The sequence below is a fragment of the Falco punctatus genome (genome assembly GCF_963210335.1).
Source record: "Falco punctatus genome assembly, chromosome: 9".
Taxonomy (NCBI): domain Eukaryota; kingdom Metazoa; phylum Chordata; class Aves; order Falconiformes; family Falconidae; genus Falco; species Falco punctatus.
In genome coordinates this window covers 45,819,913-45,841,623 of record NC_137589.1, presented here as the reverse complement: position 1 = coordinate 45,841,623, position 21,711 = coordinate 45,819,913, and the positions used below count along the sequence as shown (strand labels likewise).

Below are 21,711 nucleotides of genomic sequence, written 5' to 3'. Positions count from 1 at the left end.
CTCTGCAAGTGCAGATGGAGGGAGCAGCAGTTCAGGTCTGCAGCTGAGGAGGGCTCTGCTGGTATCAGCAGTGACAGCTGTTGGGAAAGGGAGATGGCCATTGCCAGACCGCTGCTTCCATTCACACCCCCCCAGGGGTGGGGGCTATATGTCAGGTGAGCCGGGTCGTCCCACCGCCCTCACAACCCTGCCGTGACTCTGCCACCCTTCCTCTACCACCAGATCATTGAGAACTGCCCAGTCACGGGCATCCAGGTCAGAGCTGACGATTTCGGGGTGAAGAGGGTGTATGCGGTGGAGACGGCCCACGGGACCATCCAGACTCCTTGTGTGGTCAACTGTGCAGGTACGTGACACAGAGCGTGTGGGGAAGGTAGGGGAGCAGGGCTGCGGCTGCAGGGCGTGGGGTGGCTTTGCATCCCATGAGTCAGAGGGTCTGCACCAGTCCTTGTCCCCCCCACCTGGCTGTCACCCCCGACTGCCGCAGCTCTCTGGTGGGGTGTGGGGGACGAAGAGGTGCTCAGCGCAGCGTTGGTCTCTCCACAGGCGTATGGGCGCGAGCCCTGGGCCGGCTGGCTGGCGTGCACGTGCCGCTGGTGGGGATGCATCATGCCTACGTGGTGACCGAGCGCATCGAGGGCATTCAGGTCAGTCCTGCGCGGCTGCAGGTCGGCTCCTCTTCTCTGGAGAGCTGGCTGTTGCCCCACTGCATGCAGCAGGGTGAGGTGGGAAAGACGCTCCCCCCGGGACCCCCAGACTGGCAGGACCCCCCACATATTCCTGCTTTCAGTGCGAGCCTGCGCTGCCAGGTCAGGCTCTGCACCTGGGGAAGTGCACACCCAGCACCTTCTCCTTCTAGCAGTACTATCAGACTACCTTTAATAGAGTCACATTTAATATTTAACAATTTTATGACTAGCAGGATAATGTCTTCATTTTTTTTTCATCTCAGTAGAATTATTTTAGGGTATCTTATGTGTATAGCAGCTTTCCTAAAGATGCCAAGCACTTTCTGAACAAGCCCCAGTCCCCAGCAGGCAGGGGGTAGCTCTCCAAGCATTTCTAAACTGTCCCAAGAAATCTGTTCTTGCCATCTGGCTATGGGGAATTGTTCAGGAGTCGAAGGAGATTTCATTCACTCAGGCACCAGGGCTTTGAAGGTGACGTGTTATTCAGTTTCCATCCCACTGACATAGTCCTGTGTCTGATTTCTCACTCCAAGGTGCCTTGTTTTAAGAAGTGCTCGTGTCCCTGATTACATTTACATCCCAGTAACTCCTCTGTGCCATACAGACGCAGTGAGAAAGAAACTTTTCAGAGAACAGGCTGCAGCTTGCAGACCCCGGTGTCTCCTGTTCACTTAATTCCATTTGTCCACGTGAATTGCAGTAGGCCCTACACTGATACCTCCGTGCTACCTAAATGTTTCTCTATCCATTATTCACAAGAACAAATCCCTTGTTCTTTGCGCACTACTGCCTGCGTGTTGTGCTGTTGCATCCTCCTGCGGAGGTGGGTGGCAGAGGAGTGATGCTTTCCGAACTAGGATCAAACGCAGGAGCTGCTCCTGCTCCCTCGAACATCCCTGGTACTGCCTGTGCCGTGGAGGAGCAGCCGGAGAGCCAAGGTGCTGCTGCTCCGGCGCCTGTGCAAATGCACCCACACACGGCTGGAGTTCACCAGCTGCTGATTAGCCGGGATTTGTGCAGGACTCGACGTCCAGCTGGAGTGCTCGGTGAATGGGCACGCTGCCCACAGCATCACTGCCTGCATAAGCCGCTTGGCCCATGGTTTGGCCAGGTTGGCTGGGGCTGCCCTGGGTGCCTTCTGCTTGGGGCAAGGTGGGCACCCAGGTGGCAGGGCTGAGGGGACATCCATGGAGCCACTGCTGCTCCCGTCCTCAGCGGACCACTGCTGCAGGTGCCGACCCTGTGCCCCAGACCCCCAGCTCATCCCGCTCAGCTCGATGGGGCGCAGCCAGGCTGATGTCGGGGTCTCCCCGTGCCTCTCGGCCCCCTCTCACCCCTCCACTCCTGCTCCCTGTTTTTCAGAACATGCCGAACGTTCGCGATCATGATGCCTCGGTGTATCTCCGTCTCCAAGGCGATGCCCTTTCCGTGGGTGGATATGAGTCAAACCCCATCTTCTGGGAGGAGGTGAGTGGTGTTGGGAGATTTTCCGGAGGAATGAGGCAGGTTTCCAGGGAACCCACCTCAGAGGGGTGGGTGTAGGCAGGACCGCCTCAGCTCCTGCAGGTACCAACCTCTCTGAGGCCAGTGGGGAAAGCAGGGGGGAGCATCTTCCCTTTGGGTCTCTCTGTGACATAGATACGAGATGGAGAGGCAGCAGAAATGAGATGAGAAGGCTGGGCTGGGGAGATTCAGAGGCCACCGTGCGGTCCCTGTCCTGCTGCATCATCCCTTTATCCAGGTGCAGGTGTCTTAATTCAGGCTATGCCCCAGACCTTTGGCTTGGCTGAGCTGTTCACAAAACCCCAAAGAAACCAGTCTGCAAAGCAGCCTCTATTTTCCAAAGTCTCCAAGGCTGGCAGAACAAAGTTCTTACACCATCATCTGTGCTCTATTCTGTGTTTCTGATTCCTGTTTCCCACCTTCAGCTATCTGAAAAATTTGCTTTTGGCCTCTTTGATCTGGACTGGGATGTTTTCATGCAACACATTGAAGGTGCCATCAACAGGGTCCCAGTGCTGGAGAAAACGGGCATTAAATCCACTGTCTGCGGGCCAGGTAAGGTGGCTGCGCGGCACTGCGGTGGCTGCCTTCCTCCAATGGGTCTTGATGGAGGCAAGGGGAAAAAATTTCATAACCTGGGGAGAAGAAAAGCTTTCTGAAGGCAGAGAAAGCGCCTGGGGTCGGGCTGCAGTGGTGGCATCTTCCAAGGGGTGGCATCGCAGGCTTAGCCTAGATGGAGAAACACAGAGAGTTTTATTGCCTTGGTCCAAACTGGGGGGTGGCTGGTACAGATCTGCAGCCCATGCTGTGGCCACTGGGCTGGGGAATAAGGGGCAGATTTTTTTAAGCAGCGTCCATTGTTTTTACCAAGTGTTATATTATTATTTTTACTGGGCTGATGACATTAGATTTACCCAGATTTACATCCCAGGCTGTCTGGTGTGATGTTAAAGGCTCTAGCACGGCTGCAGCGGCAGCGGGAGGTGATGCCAGCTGTTGAACCCGAGCCCCATGCACTTGCTTTGGCCTTGAAATCCATCACAAGCTAAAAATAATAATATTAATAATAATAAAAAAAATTTAAAATCCCTTTTTGCTGAGGCATTTAAAGGGAAGCCCTCGAACCCTTGTGGCCCTCGGGGAGGGAGTGGTGCTGCTATACGAGGGGAAAGTAGGGCACATCTTCTGCCCCGCAGCAGATCAAACACGACATGTACAGGGTGGAGGCTATGGCCCTGGGTGCAGCAGGTTGGATTAAACTGTGGTGTAAGCAGAGCTGCTGGCCTCCAGTGGGGAGCTGGCTTCTTATAGATAGATGTCTCATGTTTGTAGTACAGTAATGTAATTTTCAAAGGGTCAGCGCTCACCCTTTTCTACTTCTTGATTTAAACCAGCAGCTGGTTTGCTGGCTACAGCTGAGCCACACTGGGCTGAAGCAAACAGCAAACGCTTGTCCTTTCTGCTGCACAGTAAATATTTCACCACCACCAGAACAGCTACCACGCCGTGATCAGGCGCAAGGGATGAAAGTGGGCTAAACCGGGGTGGTTTAAGCTGTTTCTGCTCTGGCTGCTGGTCCAGCCCTGCAGCCGAGTGGGCCAAGGTCCAATGTGAGCACTCAGCATCCCTCCCAGCGCAAAGTCAGCAGGGCTGGCATGCACCAGTGGTGACAGGGAGATGCTGATCGGTGTTGCTCCAGTAACTCAGCGGGTATGTAGTCATAGCAGTATAGGGATACCGGCATGTGAGAAGCTGCTTTGATGAAAGTGGAAATATTCTTCTGGCTTTGCTCTTGCCTTGTGAGCACAGACATCATGGGAAACAAACGGCATTGCTGAGCGGGGAAGGGACCAGACTGAACTCTGTCTTCCCTCTCTTCTTCCACATGGATGGATGCACCACTGTGAAACAGGGAGGAGGATCACACACCTCTGTCAGAGTGTTTTGCTCTGGCCTCCCTAGCAGGGATTTGCACAGGGACCGTGGGTGATATCCCTATGGGGAGCAGCAGCTGGCAGCACAAGACATCATTAGCACAGGAGCCTTGGGCAACAGCAGCAGCAATCCCTCAGCTGAATGAAGTAGCTTAAATTCATGAAATCTTCCAGCAGAAATCCATGACAATGAAATATAATCATCATCATGAAATATGGCCCAGTTGCTGAAGAGGCAATGAACAGGTTGGTCCAGCCCCCTTGATGGGGATTGGGAGCAAGAAAGATGCTGCTTCAGCCACTGCAACACCTCGTGCACCATCTGGTTGAGGATTCATTCTGCTTTACAAATTTTCAGTCTAAACCCTAATGCCAAGGTCTTCCCCTCGCAGTGCTGGCATGCAGCAGGTGCTGCTGAGCTCCCTGTGGGTGCAGGGGGCACAGTTACCCCCCAGCCCGGGGCCTCGATGCTGCAGGGACAGACTGTACAACACGCTGGGCTGCAAAGGAGCTGCCTTGTGCCACCAGCACCTGCCTCTGCCACCGGCGCTGCGATGTGCATGTAGATGTGTGTGTGTATACTCTCATGCAAGCTTCTGAAGCAAATATATGTGTATATACATATGTATCTTTGCTTCAGGAGCCTGCACAAGGCACCTGCATGATGCTGGGCATCCCAGTACCAGTGTAGCCTTCTCTTTGGCCTCTGCTGCCTGGGCGCTGTTGGAGAGGCAGGGGAGGGGGGGCGATGCTTGAGCTGCAATGCTGGGAAGTGCTCCGTGTTGGTCCATTTCTGGCCCCATTGACCTCTCTGGGAGCAGGAGCAGAATGAGGCCAGTGTGGGAAGCTGTAGGAACCCTGCTCCTTAAAGTGTGTGATGTGTCCCCAAAATGCCTGTCCTGACCTTGCTGGCACATCCTCCTCTCTGTCTTGCAGAGTCTTTCACAGCTGACCACAAGCCACTCATGGGAGAAGCTCCAGAAGTCCGAGGCTTCTTCCTGGGCTGTGGTTTCAACAGTGCTGGTAAGAGAGAGCTGAAGGGATCACACCTTGGGCATCCTGATGTGGGCATCGTATCCCGGGCAGAGCCCGGCACCCACAGCCATGCTTGGCATCATCTGGGTCTTCTCCTCTTCCCCCAGGGATGATGCTGGGAGGTGGCTGCGGGAGGGAGCTGGCTCACTGGATCATCCGTGGGCGGCCGGAGAAGGACATGTACGGCTACGACATCAGGCAAGTCACCCCAGCTGCCCCAGGTCTCCACCAGCTATGGGCTCCTTCACTGACACCCCTCATCCTTGGGTGGTCCTTGGGGGTGGGTTTTGAGGCACAGCTGGATGCTGGCATTGGGAGTGGGTGTCTGGGCAGCATCTGTGCTGCAGCCTGTGTCCCTCCGTGGAGCTGGAATCAATTACACTCAGTGGCTTTAATGAATTTACGTGTGGAGTTTATCCCATTTGCCTCATTCCACTTCTACACAAACAGCTTCCATCAGACACAAGGAGATTGCGGTGATGGGAAAGGACAGGGTAATTACGTTTGGGTTTTGTTGTTGTTCAATTAGTGCCGTGCCTAATCCTCTAAGTTAATAATCAGGGGTGATGATTTCAACAGGAGAAAGATTAGCTTTCCCCCGCTCTGCAGCGTGACATGGGCCAGGAATTCTGACTGTGCCAATGTTGGCTCTGTAATTGCTTTTAACTTGCGTGATTATATTTGATTGGGTTTGGGCTTTCTTACAGGGCTGGTAGCGACAGCCACCACCTTGTCAGGGACAAAGCTTTTAAAATCATGTTGCTTCAGTAGCAAAGCTGGTGAACACCCCGCTGACTCGGGCTGGGAGGAGAGGGGACTTGGTGCTGGTGCCCAGTCAGTGGGAGATGCCTCCGGCAGCCTTCCTTCACCAGCCCCGCAGCCGGGGCAGCGATGGGCCAAGACCAGGAAGGAGAAATCCCCTGGCTGAGCAGGCACCATCATCCGGGGGGGCTGGCACCACCGCAGCCATGATGGGGTTGACCTGTGCCACGAGACCCCAGCCCTGCTCAGAGAGTGCCTGGGGGCTTTCCAGCCCTGGCAGCTGGATTACCTGAGCATCTCCCATATCCCATCTGCCCTGTCATCAAGCTGGTGCCAGTCCCATTTTTTTTTTTTATTTTGGTGACAATTACTAAGCTTCTCTTTGAATAACTCCCTTTTCTGCACATTTAAATATTTATCCTCTGAAAACACTCGCTTGTAAATATTTCATCTGGCAGCTGTTGCTCCTCTTGCCGCTGTCAAACATTCCGCACGTCACTGGCAGGGCTGGGGCTGACAGCGTGGCTGGGGGTGCCAGTGACATGCCATGTGCCAGTGACATGCCATGTGTCACCTGCTGCCTGTCCCGTGCCAGCAGAAGAGGCAACTGCTCTCACAGCGAGCCCATGGCTGCTTTTGGGGAGCATTGCTTGCACTGCTGCAGGGCTCAGCCCTGGTGTCCTGCTTCTCTGCACCCAGGCAGTGGGGAGGGAAGCTGAAAATATTATTTTAAATAGCCCTAGAAATGACATTTTGTCTTGCCTGCTCCCTGCCTCTCTTTCTGCAGCCCCAAGGAAGGTGCCACGGGCACCCAGGGCTGCTGTCCGTGAGTTATAGGTCTCTGGTAATAACAACCCAAGTGTGTGCTGAGCTGGCACATTCCTTCAAGGAGCTTTTCTGTTTGAAAGATGAAAATATGTCAAACAAATTTAAAATGTTTCAGGTTTTATTTATATTTCAGCCTAGGGAGAATTGGATGAAAAATGTAAGGAATGTCCAGGGCTCGCTCTCTCATCAGGGCTGTATTTAAACCCAGGCTGTGTACAAGGTGTGCTGAGGCAGACCAGAATGAACCTCAAGTTTCCTCTGTCTGTGTTTTCCTCCCCAGCAGGGCTGTGTTCTGCCCCCAGTTGCACTGGGGTAGATGCCCCAGAGCTGGGGAGCTCGGTGGGGGCTGCAGCAAGTGCCTGGCTCCAATGGGCAGCACTGCAGCGTGGCCAGCACCAAGCCCTGCTTGGTCCCTCTGCTCTCCTACCCATGAAATGGGTGCAGGAATAGTGGGTTTATGCCACAGCAGCTGCATCCGCATCTGGGTCTGGCCAGGAGGGCCGTGCCTGGGGGAGGAGGCACCCCATGAGCTGGTGGGCTCATCCAGACGGTGCCCTGTCCCTGCCTTCCAGGAGGTTTCACCACTCCCTCACCGACAACAACCGGTGGATCCGGGAGCGGAGCCACGAGTCCTACGCCAAGAACTACTCCGTCGTCTTCCCCCACGATGAGCCGCTGGCAGGGCGCAATGTGAGGAAGGACCCCCTGCACGAGGTGAGGATGCCCACCCCGGCCCACGCTGCCGTGCCAGGAGCGATGGGAGACCCTCGCAGCAAAAAAAAGAGGTGGCAAGTATTGCTCCCCAAAGCAGCGTGCTGCATCCGTGCTCCCATCCACCCATCCTGGGAAGATCCCTGCCGAATTCCAAAGCTCACCGGGTGCACGCTGTGAGGGTGCTGGGGCTGTGGATAGTTTAATGGTAGAGTTGCCAAGCATTCCCATAATATTTAACTTAGCAAATATGGTTTAAGAGCCCGGTGATGGTCACTGGCCAACAGAAAAGCGGAGAGAAGGGCTCAGAGGCTTATTTCATCCACTGCCAGGCTGGCTCGTGGGCAGCTGCAAGAGCTGCGGGATGCTCAATGCCGGCTGGGATCTCCTGCCCTGTGCTCACTGTGACTCACTTGCAGCTCAGCAGCGGCTTCTCCTCCTCAAAATAGTGTCTTGCAATAGGGAGCAAGGATGGGACATGAGGAGGGATGTGGGAAGAGTGGAGAGCAGCTGTGCCTTGGCGGTTTTGCCAGCAGCTCTTAAGTCCCTGCTGATTTTGCTCCCTGGAGCCGCCAGCCAGGTCTCCTCCCTGCTCCCACCTTCACCAGCCAGTTCCTTGCACAAATCTCCATAGGTGAATCCTTTCAAGATGCAGCACTTGAGAAAAAACCCCAATTTCCAGCAGTTTTCTGCACTAGCAGCGTTGCAGCTGCCGCAGCTCAGAGCCCCCAAAATCACCCTGAGGTGCCTGGGGTGACCCGGGACCAGCACCTCATCCTACCTCACTGCTGGTGGCCCCAGTCCCAGCCCCGGCATGGAGCATCCTTGTTTCTCGAGCCCATTTCTGCTTGTTGCTAATTCATATCACACCGTTCCTCTTGCAACGGAGAGCAGAGGCTCAAGCCATAAAGCAGACATCCCTCCCCACCATCCCCCGGTGTTTGGTTGACAGCTCAGTTGTTTTCTGTCACCGAGGATGCAATTTATTTTTTAATAGCATGTCTAATAAGTGATGCCCATTTGACTGACAGCCTGGTATTTATACATGCAGCTCCAGAACATGTGCTGTGTTTTATAAATAGGCACTGAATCATTTCTGAAATGTTCAACAGAAACTATTCTTTTCCGAACAGAGGCACCAAACAAAAATATCTTAATGGAACCCTAATTAATTGTGTGCAGAGAGATTTTCCTGAGAGTACAGAGGCAGAATGAGAAGGTTGCTATATAAATCTTAAATGTTATTATATAATGACTCCAGTAAACATCGGGGGGAATCTTGCTCTCTGGATTTTGTGTCTCTTGGTTGGTAATTCATGCACCGTAGCGCAAGCTTTGGTGGGGTGCACAGCTGGGCTGCCAGATTCCTGCCCGTCAGCTGCTGTTGAGGCAAATACCTTTCTTGGGGGGACAAAAATATCAGGCAATTTGCAGGCAGTTGGCGTTTGCCACTGTTTTAAAGGACAAACCGCAGAGCTGATTTTAGCTGCTGATAGCCAAAGCCAAGGGTTCACAAGCTGGGTCTTGAGCATGTATTTGAGAGCAGCCTGGGTGCTGCTCAAAAACTAGTGAAAAGGGGTTTTTTTAACCATTTGCTCCCATTTCTCTGGCTTCACACACATAGGAGCTGCTGCGACAGGGCTGCGTATTCCAGGAGCGGCATGGCTGGGAGAGGCCGGGCTGGTTCAGCCCCGGGGGAGCAGCCCCGGTAAGCGTAGCACACGTTTTGGGGGGCATTCAGCCTGCAGGGTACTGGCTGTGCCCAGCACGTGTAGGATGTGTGTTGCGTGTGCAGGGTGTGCGATATGCTGCAAGCAGTTGCATGCCCCCAAATCAGATCGATAAAAGCTGTTGGGCTTTAATTCATTATAACAGCAGTAAGAGGGAGATTTGTGTGTGCATGTTGCATGTGTCTGTCTGCCTGTCCCTCTGCAACAGGCAGCATCTGCCTGCAGTGCCCCCAAATGACAGGCACTGCTCTGACTTCTATGTGTTGAAGAGAACAGCAGGCAGGGATGCTGCGGTGGGGACCCATCACTGTGGGCAGGGATACTGGGGTGGGGACCCATCCTTGTGGGCAGGGATGCTGGGGTGGGGGACCCATCACTGTGGGCAGGGATGCCAGTGTGGGGACCTATCCCCGTGGGCAGGGCTGCTGGTCTGGGGACCCATCACGGTGGGAAGGGATGGTGGCATGGGGACCCATCACGGTGGTCAGGGATGCCGGGGTGGGGACCCATCCCCATGGGCAGGGATGCTGGGGTGGGGACCCATCACCACAGCCATGTCCTGCATGGACCCACTCCTCTCCTGGCATGGGATGAATGCGACTGGGAGCAACCCCTCAGCCTCAGCCTCACATCACCTTCCTCACTGCCCCCATCCTCCTGCTTCCCCCTGCCAGGTCCTGGATTACGACTACTATGGTGCATACGGCCAGGAGCGCCACAGGGACTACACCTACAACCGGCTGCTGGGGGACGAGTACACCTTCGACTTCCCCCCCCACCATAACATTGTGAGTGCAGGGGGCAGCCCCCCCCGGCCAAAACCGCTAGGCACATCTGGAGCTGGGGGGTCAGAGGCAGCAGGAGCCATGCCACACCGCCACATTGGATGGAGTTGGTGAGGCTCAAAGGGAAGGCAGGCAATGAGCTTTGCCCAAAACTGGGAAAGATGTTCCAAAAAGATGAAGTGAAATGTGTGGTCCATGCTCAGAAACCTCAGCAGAGAGGCCATAGGAATTTTTCTGCTGCTTTCATAAATGAAAGAGTTGAAACTAGCTTGGAGGAAAAACGCAATTTGATAAAATTTAGCTATTATTGCTGATAACTGTCACTGTGTAAAGTGAGGTAAGGAATGGGACTGAGCATCCAGGGTAGCCTGTCAGGCTTGCTCCATTTAGTAAGTGATTTTTCAGGAGTGTTTTGAAGCTATACAGCCTTTAAAAGCACCAGGGAAGCATCCGGGTATTGTTGCCCGTTACATAAATGGTTTTAATATGTGTATCGTTTGGTGGAGTTGAGAATACAGCTCAATTTCAGCGGTGTGTTTGCTTTAATTGCAGATCAAGAATGAATGCTTAACATGCAGAAACGCCCTGGCTCTCTTTGACATGTCTTATTTTGGGAAATTCTACCTGGTCGGTCCTGAAGCAACAAAAGCTGCAAACTGGCTGTTTACTGCCGATGTGAGCAAAGCACCAGGTACTGGCTCAGCCTCCTTATTTCGGCTGCCTCTGCTGAGCACTGCCCTGGGAAATCACATCTTACACCAAAACAACCCATGGGGTGCCCGGGCTGCCTTTTCTTTTTAAGTGCTGCTGTTGCAGAGGGTATGGGAAGCGTGTGAGGGCGACTGCTTTCCATGTCCTCTCCGGAGGCTGTATTCTGCTCTCATTTACGAAGGGACTAATGTGCTCTGAGCTTGGGGAGGGGGGGGGGGGGGGAGGGGCGGGAGGTCTGGCCCTCTGGTTCCAGCTGTGGCTCACAGCTGGAGATGTGATGGGTGCTGGAGGAAATCAAGCACAACCCTCACCAACAAGTTTGCATGGGGAGAACCTGCCCCTTCTCCAGGGCTGGGAGGCAGCTTATGGCATTTCCGAGGATGCAGCTTCAGCTCCTCGCCCAGATCGCAAGGGGAAAAAGCGTCGCTCCTCTTCCTATCCTGGTACTGGGATGTCCAGGCAGCTGATGTAACGATGAGGATAAATTTTCCTGCTGCCCACGTCCCTTTGCCAGGGCTGTGGCTCCGTGCTGGGGCCGGCTGACGGGCAGCAATGCCATCTCCTTCCTTCCCCCAGGCTCCACCGTGTACACCTGCATGCTGAACAAGCAGGGCGGCGTGGAGAGCGACCTGACCGTCAGCCGGATCAGCCCCGGGGACCCGGCCTCCCCCCTAGCCCCCACCTTCGAAGGTAAAAGCCCAGAGCATGGGGATGCTGGAGGTGGGCACATTCTGCAGCTGCCATGGGGCTTGGGGCAGGGGGGGTGGGTACCAGCTGGTTTACCCTCCTGCAGTTCATCTCCCAGCCTCTCCCGCTGCCTTTTTCAGCTGCATCAATGCACACAAAGACCTTTCCAGTCCCAGGAAACCGTGGTGGCAGGTTTGGTCCAAGGCCCGCCAGCATCTCCTCCATCCCCACCATGCTTGGGGGGGCTGCAGATGCGGAGTGATTGCATTTTCCTAATGGCAGCCACCTGGCTTTTTCCACCTCCTCCCCTTGGTCCCCCTAACATGATTATCCCCTTTGTCCTCAGGGCCCTGCACTGCTCATCGCTGTTATTGGGTTTGTCCAGCCCTGGCTGGCGGCTCTGACCTCTCCCCAAGTCCTTATCAGCTGCAATAAAGAGGAATTGAAACGGAGCAGCGCAGCCAGCCCCGAGGGCAGAAATGGCATTAGGCAGCAGCAGCGGAGGACAGTGCCGAGCTGGGCTCTGGCAGCGCTGCCAAGCGCCATGCCCGGTGGTACCAGCACTGGCACCAGCAGGGAGGTTTGCACTGGGGTGGCCAGTGCCCGCGGAGCCCTGTCCCCACACCGTGTCACCTTCAGATCTGCTGCTCGGAAGGGAGTAGCCCCACAGTGGCTGCAGCCCCCACTGCCAGCCCAGGGCAGTGGGCATCGTGGGAGCCACCTCGATGCCTTTGCCCCAGTGTGGCCCCCCGTCTCTGTGGGGAAATCCTTCATCCCTCTCATCTGGGGTGCCCTTGGGGGGCAGAAGGGTGATGGGAAGCGGATGGCAGAGCTGCAGGGTTTGTCGGGCAATGGAGGAGTTTAATTGCAGCGAAGTATTTTTCCAATTACAGTAGGTGGCTGCACTTATTACCGCTATGACAGATTATCAGAGAGCAATTTTGTAGTGGCAGGAAAGACAGAGGGAAGATTGGTTACATACTAATCAGCTCTCAAACCCCATCCCTAGGGATTTTTCCACCCAGGATTACTGACGATGAAATTCCTCCTCGTACACAGTGCAGCCCCTGCACTGGTTATGGCCTGGTTGCTGCATCCCTCCCTGCTCCCAGCTGTAGTTCCCAGCTCCCCCCACACTTTGGCATCTCTTCTGTACCGAAACAAAAGAGCAGATAAAAGATGCTGTTGGTCTCAAGGGACAAAGTGTTTTTTCTCTTCCCGTGATGCTCGCTCACACATGGGCACCTCCAGACCTTGGACAGCTTTTGTTTAACCTTTTCTTCTTTCAGGTTTTAATGGTCCTGTGGTTTTCACTGTTGAGCCCCACAAAAGGCAGCCTGGATGTTAGCAGAGCCCCAAAGCCCTCCCTTGTCCCAGCACTATTTAACCCCCCCTTTTTTGGCAGCCCCTCTGGGCTGTGCAAGCTGGAGAGGCTCAGGGCTGCAGCTCAGCCTCTGGATAGCAAAACCAGCCCTGAGCTGAGCTGGGCACTGCCCCCAGCACGATGCTTTTGAGCCTGAAAGGCTGCTGGGGGGTGTCTTCCAGGGGATGGCTACTACCTGGCTATCGGCGGGGCTGTGGCTCAGCACAACTGGTCACACATCACCGCTGTGCTGCAGGACATGAAGCTCCAGTGCAAACTCCTTGACTGTTCAGAGGAGCTGGGCATGATGAGCATCCAGGGCCCCCTGAGGTGAGTACAGAAAGAGTGTTGTGGCCCCCTTCTTGCATCCTGACGATGGATGGAGGGATGCAGGGGTGGATGGAGGGATGACTCAGATGCAGGTCAGGTCCCCATATTGAGCAGTGGTAGGTGTGAGCCCCATGGCTACAGGCAATGGTCTGGCTGGAGCCACACTCCATTTGCTGGGGAATTGGCATTTCTTTTGAGGCTGTCACGACATTGCGTGTCACCCACATCAGCTCCCCTTCAGAGGGAGAAGTCTGTCTTGCCAACAAGATGAGAAAGCAAGTTTTAGTGAGGGCCCTCAGAGCAGGCTGGCATGCTACGTCCTTTCACCACGGCTGCTTTGCTATTTCCCCGCAGCCGTGTTGTCCTCCAAGAAGTGCTTGACACTGACCTCAGCAACGAAGCCTTCCCCTTCTCCACCCACAAGCTCACCACGGCTGCAGGATGCACGGTAGGATGGGGCTGGCCCTCGAGCTCCCTGGGGGGGTTGTTCCACTAGGGTGACCACCCACCAGCCACGCAGCTGAGCATCCTCTGCTAGGGAACCCATCTGCCCCCACATCGCTGTCATGGGCAGCAGGGACATGTTGGTGGTGGGTTTTTTTTGGTTGGTTGGTTTTGTTTTGGGGTTATTTTTTTGGAAAAGGCCAAACCCAGGGTGTTTTCCTTCCTGATTGCCTGCCAGGTGTCAGCTGGCTCTCCCAGCCCAGGGGTGTTGTAGCCTGGGCTGAGCTTGGGGGAGATGGTGACTTATGGCTTTGCAGTGATGGTGGAGAAACAAGAGACAGCTTCCATGGATTAGGGGTGAGCACTGGTGATAAAGAGATTCACCCAACACTCTGGACACTTTCCATTTCCCCCTACACATAAAAAAAATAGGGTTGATTTAATGTAAAGCATGTCAAGTACTGGTGGTGAGGGCTGAGCAGCCTGTGGAGCCGCTGTATTTGATCACAGGAGAAGTCTGACAACCTTAAGCTTTCTGTACCAGTGCAGATCATCCTGCATCTGCCCAGACTTGAGGGCTCACATCAGTGATTATGCAAGAAAAGCACAGAAAATGGTGATGCTCCATGCTAACACCTCGAGCCCTTCAGTCTTGGAACAAGGGGATGAGAAGCCCTTTGGGGCGATGGTGATAAGCAACATTGCTGACGGACTGGGGTGCCTGGTGGGGAGTCATGGGTGGGGGGTGCTGGCCGGCTCCTGCCCCCACAGCGCATCGCTGGGGGAGGTGCTGGTGTGGTGTTTTGCAAACAGAGGTGAGCTGGCTTTGCCTGCGCTGCCTGCGGAGCATCACGAGCGCGACAGGAGGTGGACCTTGTGCTGGGACCGGCAGTGATGAGTTTAACGCATTGGGTGGCATCACTCAGAGGTGTCGAGGTGTTGAGTGAGGAAGGCTCAGCCTAAAGCGGTTTGGTGTTGTTGGCTGTGTTGTACAATGGTGGATCCATCCCCAGGGTCTGCTGTGAGGTTTCACAGTGCTGGCTGCTTGGTCAGACCCCTCTGTCTCACCTGGTGTGGGGCAGCAAGAAAAGTGCCTTAAATCTCTCCCCCACCTCACCCAGCAGAGATCGACATGGTCAGAAGTTATCCCTGGGGAAAGGGGGGGGTGGCAGTTCTTTGGGGAGTTTTGTCATGTGTGAAGCTGTTGACTTAGCCTGCTTGAAACGCTCTAAATAGAAAAGCCGGTGACTGTGGAGTGTCGTTATGTCAGAAGAGAAACATTCTGGGAAAACCTGCTGCTGGCAAGTTTTGGTACCGGGAAAAGCTTTTGCAAGGTTTGCCCAAGAGGCTCTGCCTTGGTTTCTTGTTGATGTTTATGCCATATAAAATATTCCTTCCATCAAAAAAACACCTCTTTGGAAGAGAGGGTCGAGTTTGTACCCCATCCTTCCCTTGGAAGACCTGGGCAGGCGGCAGTCCCAGTGTCTGATTTGAGACAAGGGGGTGAAGGCAGCAGTAAATCCTGTAAAAGGCAGCAGGAGAACAGGGAGCTGGAGGCAGGCTGGATATTTACTGAAACTGGGTTAAGCCGCGCGCGGCCACTTTTCATTCAGAATTAAAGTGGCTTTAATTTGAATGCAGCTGGCTGCTGAAGGGATTGCTACTAAATGAAATTAAGGCTTCTTGATTTGTGAGCAAGAGCCTAGCCAGGGTTTAGGGTGATTTAACCAAGCCACAGATTTTGGCCATCTCGATTTCATCCTCCAAACTGTCGCCGTCAGCACACCCTGTGCTCTTTGTGCCAAAAACCTACAGTGCACCCAGTGTCCCTTGGAGGGGAACAGCAGCGCAGGGGACCCAAAAGCCAGTCTGTTGTTGCAGGTTGCCCAACATGTTGCATTTCAGTCTCCACGGGGGAGTTATAACCCTTGCCACATCCTCCCAGGTCACACCTGTGGCAAGCTGAAAACATCTTGTGGTAATCTATTTATCTCTGGGAAAGGTATATGGATGTTCCTGTCTTCAAGAGCGTGATTAGTTTATTTGCATTTCACGTCAGGTTTATGGAAATAATCCAGTTTAGTTAGAAATTTTGTGGCTTCTTTTGAGTGTAAATGCCCTGACTGTCAGAAAAAAGCTTTCCTGAGATGTGCAAGGGCTCTGGGCTAGCAGGGGGCTTCCTGCCTGTTACCCAGATCACCCTTTGGGAGGTCTCCTGCAGACCCCCCTGGGCAATGAGCCCGGGGGACTCCATCCCATGCTGAAACTAGCGTAGGAGGGTTTCTCAGGACATTGAGCTGAAACTTTCACTGATATTATCGCCTTCCAGGGGGACTAAACTGAACCTAACATCTTTAAAAAGTTATTGCTGAGATTTTCGTGCATTAGCTCAGTAGTTGAACGAAATCAGCTGGAGTGAAAGGAGAGTTCCAGCAGAGTTAATGACTCTGGAAATTACCAATTGGTCTGGGAGTTTATATATAGTGTCTCTCATTGTACTGAACAGCACAGAAAGGTCCCCTTTGAATTTCATTGCTGGATACAGGGTAAAGTTCAGGTTTTCATTTTCTAGAATACTTAAAATGCTTTTGAATTGCTGCTGAAAGATGCAGGAATTGATGCTATTTCATGGCTCCAGTTGAAATCTAACAGAAAAACCTGTTCCCGGAGGAAGTGAGCAGAAAGTCAGCAGGAGCGGCTCAGCCCAGCCCCTGATATCCCTCTTGGCCTCCGTGGTGGGATGTGCACCCCTGCCTGAGGTACACACACGGGGTGCAGCCCCAGCCTCTGCCTGTGCAAAGCTAATGACTGCCACCCCAATTTTCCCAAAGGTGCTTGTTTTCTGTGGTGCACTGCTCTGCCTCACTGCTCTTACTGGGATGCTTGCTCCCCTGGAGCAGCAGTGGCTTGAGGGGAATTTTCTGCCAGGAGTAACTTGCTTCTGAGAGTAAACTGCACTTCAGCTGCAGTGCTGACTGCTGAGTTGCAGGCAGGGTTAATGAGCCGGGAAGTTGCCTGTCAATCCCCAGAGCATCTCCTGCCGCAATGTACGTGGTAGCTGGCTGCAGCGACTTGATCTCTGGCTGTTCCCTAATTAGATGACACCTTTGTATGGAGTGAAAAGCTTCTCTGCACCCCTTGTGTCTGCACACCTCAAAAGCGACCGCCAGGCTTTGTGCTTCACTGCAGGGCTGTGGTGGGGACCAAAGGAAGGATGGCTCCCTGGCATGGCTTCTTCTCAGGAGGCTCAAATTAAACTCCCAATACCTATAGTGTTCCTTTCTGCTCTCCACTTCCATTGTAAAGGCTAAGGCATCTTAAAAGCCAGCTTAAACTGTTTGAGGAAATAATTTGTGCAGTGCTGGTAGAGAATGGGGGTGCTGGAGGAAAGGATGGACTTGGGTTCTCAGCCATCGCCCACTGGCCATCTTCACAGTGGAGAGCCTGGGCACCCCTTTGGTACTTCTTGTGCCTGTTGTTGCCTGTTTGGGGCAGTGACTGCTGTTGTCTGTCATTATTTATACCCGAGATTAGAGAGCACAGCTGAGAACAGCTCCCAGTTGTAGCAAGAGCTTAGCAAATGGCAAGATGCAGCTTCAAAAACCACATAGATGTATTGCTCAGGAACATGCTTTAGTAGGGAACTTGGTAGTCCTGGGTTAACAGTTGGACTTGATGATCTTAAAGGTCTTTTCCAACCTAAATGACTCTATGATCTGTGATTCATGATTCAATGACATCCCAGAGCCAGCATGGGCAAGGCAGCCTCAAAGCTGCAGAGCATGGCTGGCCAACAGAACCAGCCTGGAAATCTCTTCCTAGCTGAAAACTGCTTTATTGAGACTGCAGATCACAATCTGGCATGAAACTCTTGAGTTAATCTCGCTCCCAAAGCGAGGTATGCATTTGCAGTTGATGTGCTTCCCAAGGGATGAACCAGAGGGGGTTTTGTGGGGGAGGAAGCGAAGAAATCCAAAGCAGAGGGAAATGCAGCTCAGACTCAAGGGCTATCTCCAGGGAAGGTGCCTGGGCTGGGGCGGCCCCAACTGGCCTGGAAAGCTTTGGGAATGCAGGCTGTTTCAGTAGGGACAACAGGAGGATGCAGGCAAGCCTGCCTAGGCAAGAAGCAGGGCAGTGCCAGCATGGCTCGAGGTCCGTGTGCCCGGGAGGGCAGGCAGGAACATCTCCGAGGATGAGACTTCTCATGAGAAGCAGCGAGTCCCTGGTGCTGGTCTGCTCGTTCCTCTGTGGAGCTCCACACATTTGGTGTGGAGCTCATTTGGCAGCAGAGCTGCTTTGGGGCACAGCCTCTGCTGGGGGGAGCCTGAGCATCCCCTGGGCTGAGCAGGGTGTCGGTCGGGGCACTGGCCTTCAGGTGCACCTGCTGCAGGAGCACAGTCCCAAGTGGGAGTCATCTCCAGGGGACAGCAGCCGCAAAGTGCCCCAAAGGAGGACAGTCCCGCTGGGGACTGGCTTTCCCATCTGAGGGACTGATCTGGGGCTCTGCAGGGCTGGGGGTTCCTGCAGGCTTTCTTCTGGTGTCGATGGATCAGCAGAGGGAGACAAAAGCCTGGCTGGAGCTGGAGCATCACGTCTAACCCCAGCCTGGCTGCTGTGACAACCCTGAGATCAGTGGCCGGAGGATGCTGGAGGCAGAGCTGGTCATCCCTCCTGGGCGCTGATGGTAGCTGGGTTTGAGGTGCCAAGCTTAGGCTGTCCAGAGAGGAGAAATTCAGTCTGACCCTGGCTTTGTGCGCTGGGGAGAGCAAAGAGATGCCTTCTGTCAAGGCACGGCATCTGCACAAGGTTTCTGGGTGAGCTGGCTTTCCCCCGCCGTGGTGGCATGTGGCTCCTTCTGCAGGGGTGTTGGCCGTCTTGCATTTCACAGGTCCGTGCCATGAGGTTGTCGTTCGTCGGGGAGATGGGCTGGGAGCTGCATGTGCCCAAGGCAGACTGCGTGAAGGTTTACCAGGCGGTGATGCAGGCAGGTGCCCGGCACGGCATTACCAACGCCGGCTACAGAGCCATTGACAGCCTCAGCATCGAGAAAGGTTTCTTGCTTTCCTTACAGCAGCGTTTGCTGCTTTGCCTCTGGCCAGGGGACCAGGGCAAGTGGGTTTTTCCCAGCTTCAGGGGTGGGTTAGTGTGACTGGAGGTCTGGCAGCTACTGGCAGAGATGCTACTGGCCCCAGTGCTCCTTGTTGGGACTTCCCCAATACGGGCTCCTCTTGAGGGTGCTTTGTCCAGGGCCAAGTGAATTGGGGGTAACAGGGGTGTCCAAGATGCAGGGGTGATCTCTTGGTCTCCTGATGCTGCTCACCCCGGGCTTGCTGCCATGGCAGGGAGAGGCTGGGTGACCCACACTTGCTTTCTGCAGGGTACAGACACTGGCATGCAGACCTGCGCCCTGATGATACCCCCCTAGAAGCAGGCTTAGCCTTCACCTGCAAGCTCAAATCTGGCATCCCCTTCCTGGGCCGGGAGGCTGTGGAGGCTCAGAAAGCCAAGGGCATCTTCCGCCGCCTCATCTGCTTCACCACTGAGGAGTGAGTACCGCTGCCGGGCTCTGCTCCGTGCCGGGCAGCAGCCAGCGCCAGCATCTGCCCCAGGACGAGCACCATCAGCCATCCCCTTCCATCCCTGCGCCTGGGCACGCACGTGGAGCTCAGTTGCAAGCCAGCTCAGCTGTTTTCCATGCTCTAATTCCATCTCTAATTTAAATCCCACTGCAAATTCCCTGCTGGATGTTTAATGGGAGCTGGAAGCAGTGTGGCAGGGAGCGGGTTTAGCTTGTTTCACCCAGAGCAGCGGGAGGTTTTGCAAATCGGGCTGGAGGGGCTTTGCCCTCGCCTGGGATCAACGGCAGAAGGTTAAAGAACCTGTAGGTGGTGGGAGCCCCGGCATGTGGGATGGCCCAGGGCAAAGCTGGGGTCTGGTCCTCCCAAGCCCCTCTTCCCTGTGGGGTCCTGACATGGGGCTTTGCTGACTGCAGCTCTGCCTTCGCCTTGCAGGAAGGTACCGATGTTTGGCCTGGAGGCAGTCTGGCGGGATGGCAAGGTGGTCGGCCACATCCGTCGGGCAGACTTTGGATTTGCCATCGACAAAACTATCGCCTATGGTTACATCCGTGACCCAGAGGGGGGCCCGGTGAGTACAGACCCCCTGCTGCCACCAGCCCCTGGGGACAGCTGAGCCTCCTTCCCCACACTGGGGGCTTGCTGGGGGGGAGCGTAGCGCTTTTTTGGGTTTGAAGCCATATGCACAAACCCGTTGCAAAGCTTGCTGTTGTCTGGGGAGCAAGACAGGGCTGCAGCCCCCCCTGCTTCCTCTGAGGGAGGCTGGAGGGTGAGGGATGCCACGGCTCGGTGGTGAGGTCGATCTCACCGGCTGTTGCTCTGCATGGTCCCAGCAATGCTCTCCAGCTCAAGTGCTGCCTTGGGTGTTAATTGCAACCAAGTATTTAATTGCAGCACTGAATTAACTTACGTTATACGGAGCAATGGCCAATAGGAGCTCAGCAGGCTCTTAATTAATCCTGGGAGACTCCTGGATAGTAAATCAGATGCCCTCATTATGCAGCACGCTGTAGGCAGGGGCCAAGGGACCCATGTGAGGACAGAGGGCTGTACATGATATCCCCAGGGATCCTCCCTGTGGCAAGCCAATAGCAGTGCGTACGCTCGTGCTTTCATCCTCTTGCTTGCCTTGACTTTTAATCCTGCATCACTGCCAAGACTCCCAAGTCAAGCGGTTTTCTGTTCCAGTTGTCCCCTCAGCCCCTGGGAACCACCTTTTCTCCCCATGGTGAACGTCCCTCCCGCTAGACTTTCCCTTCCTTTCCCCACTTCCCACTCTCTGTCTCCCCTCCCTGTTACATCTCACTCCCCAGCTGCACCCACCTGCCCTAGGCAGTGTGACAGAGGCAGCAGGATGGATGTGGCAGGGGGACAGTCCCCTCCAGCCTCCAGCGAGGCACCAATGCAGCAGAGCGGTGCTGAGCGCATCCTGATGGGTGCATCCACTCCGCCGCTCGCACGCTGCTGTGGGGAAGGCTCTGCCGCGGCAGCACACAGTGGGGCTGATGAGAGGCACCACGTGTGTGTGGTCACACCATGGGGTCCCCAGCCCTGCCAGCTCCTTCGTGTGGCCGCTGCGGCTGGCTGCAGCCAGCGCTCATTAAGCAGCTGTTAATGTGCAGCCCTCATCTCCCCGCTCCCTGGGTAACTCCCACTCGGTTGGGGCAGTAATTGCAGAAGGAGCGGGGAGCTTTGCGGTGCCCAGAGGATGCTCGGGGGATGTGCACTGGGACCCTGCCCCATACCATCCTCATCAGGGGCTTGGTGCTGGACCCAGACCCCACATCAACCCCCAGCCCTTGGAGGAGGGCATGCAGATCGCACCTCTCCCTGGCAGTGGGGTGCCCAGCATGGCTGCTCAGGGCTTTGCTGTGTTGCGTGTGGCTCTTTAGTTTCATTCCCATGGTTATGGCCCTTCAGCAACCGAGCGTGATGCTCCCCACCTCTGGGAAGGGGGTCCAGGGTGGGCATGTCTCTGCAGCATCAGGGCTAGAGAGTCAGGGGAGCAGAAGAGGTACAGGGGGTGAGGCGGAGAGGAGAGGAACAAAAATTCTGTTCATTGCCAAATCATTAACAATTTCCAGGTGATAAAAACCCACCAGCATAGAGAGCCCCCAGCCCTTCCCTGCGCTGGGATGTCTGGGCCATCGGCACTGCCTGGCCCTGGGTGAGCCCTGTGGGCAGAGGGGACAGCTCACGCTTGTCATGCCAAGTGGTGACATCCTGGCTGCCACCACGGTCCCCTCCCACAGCCAGGGCTGACCCCGTTGGGGTGTGCCATCCCCCAGCCCAGCCTGGTTGCTCTGGCCCCTCCGGCACTGAGCTCCCACAGCCTGGCTGTAAGTGCACCCTGCACTAGGTGCCACTGAAAAAATCCCCAGGAAAAAAAAAAACCATCTCAAAAAACCCTAAATACTGTATTCTTTTTATTTTATTTTTTTAAACTGAGTGCTTTTAAAAATCCACTTTCCTCCTCTCCTTGCATCCTCCTGGGACAGCAGAGCTGGGTTTTCTGTGGAAAGCAGATCTGTGGGGTGGGAGCTTGCCCAGTGATGGAGCTGAGATGCTGGCAGGGGGCTGGTGCCCCACCGGTGCCTCACAGCACCCAACGGGGGGGTTCACC

At 54.8% G+C, this 21,711-nt stretch overlaps 1 protein-coding gene across 4 annotated transcripts in view; it reads left to right on the top strand.

Moving 5' to 3' along the window:
- The window catches only part of SARDH (sarcosine dehydrogenase), a gene marked incomplete at its 3' end in the record, with an annotated part of 31,385 nt that overhangs the window by 6,490 nt on the left and 3,184 nt on the right, over positions 1-21,711 (top strand). For 3 of the 4 annotated variants that reach the window (XM_080400828.1, XM_080400830.1, XM_080400831.1), the window contains 15 exons: positions 223-346; positions 547-647; positions 2,052-2,156; positions 2,618-2,747; positions 5,063-5,149; positions 5,269-5,359; positions 7,324-7,465; positions 9,087-9,980; positions 10,530-10,668; positions 11,265-11,378; positions 12,921-13,068; positions 13,423-13,516; positions 18,401-18,563; positions 18,890-19,058; positions 19,524-19,659. In XM_080400828.1, coding sequence (XP_080256954.1) covers positions 223-346; positions 547-647; positions 2,052-2,156; positions 2,618-2,747; positions 5,063-5,149; positions 5,269-5,359; positions 7,324-7,465; positions 9,087-9,980; positions 10,530-10,668; positions 11,265-11,378; positions 12,921-13,068; positions 13,423-13,516; positions 18,401-18,563; positions 18,890-19,058; positions 19,524-19,659 — 2,637 coding nt within the window. The remainder of the gene's footprint in view (positions 1-222; positions 347-546; positions 648-2,051; positions 2,157-2,617; positions 2,748-5,062; positions 5,150-5,268; positions 5,360-7,323; positions 7,466-9,086; positions 9,981-10,529; positions 10,669-11,264; positions 11,379-12,920; positions 13,069-13,422; positions 13,517-18,400; positions 18,564-18,889; positions 19,059-19,523; positions 19,660-21,711) is intronic. The other variant, XM_080400829.1, reaches the window with a different exon arrangement.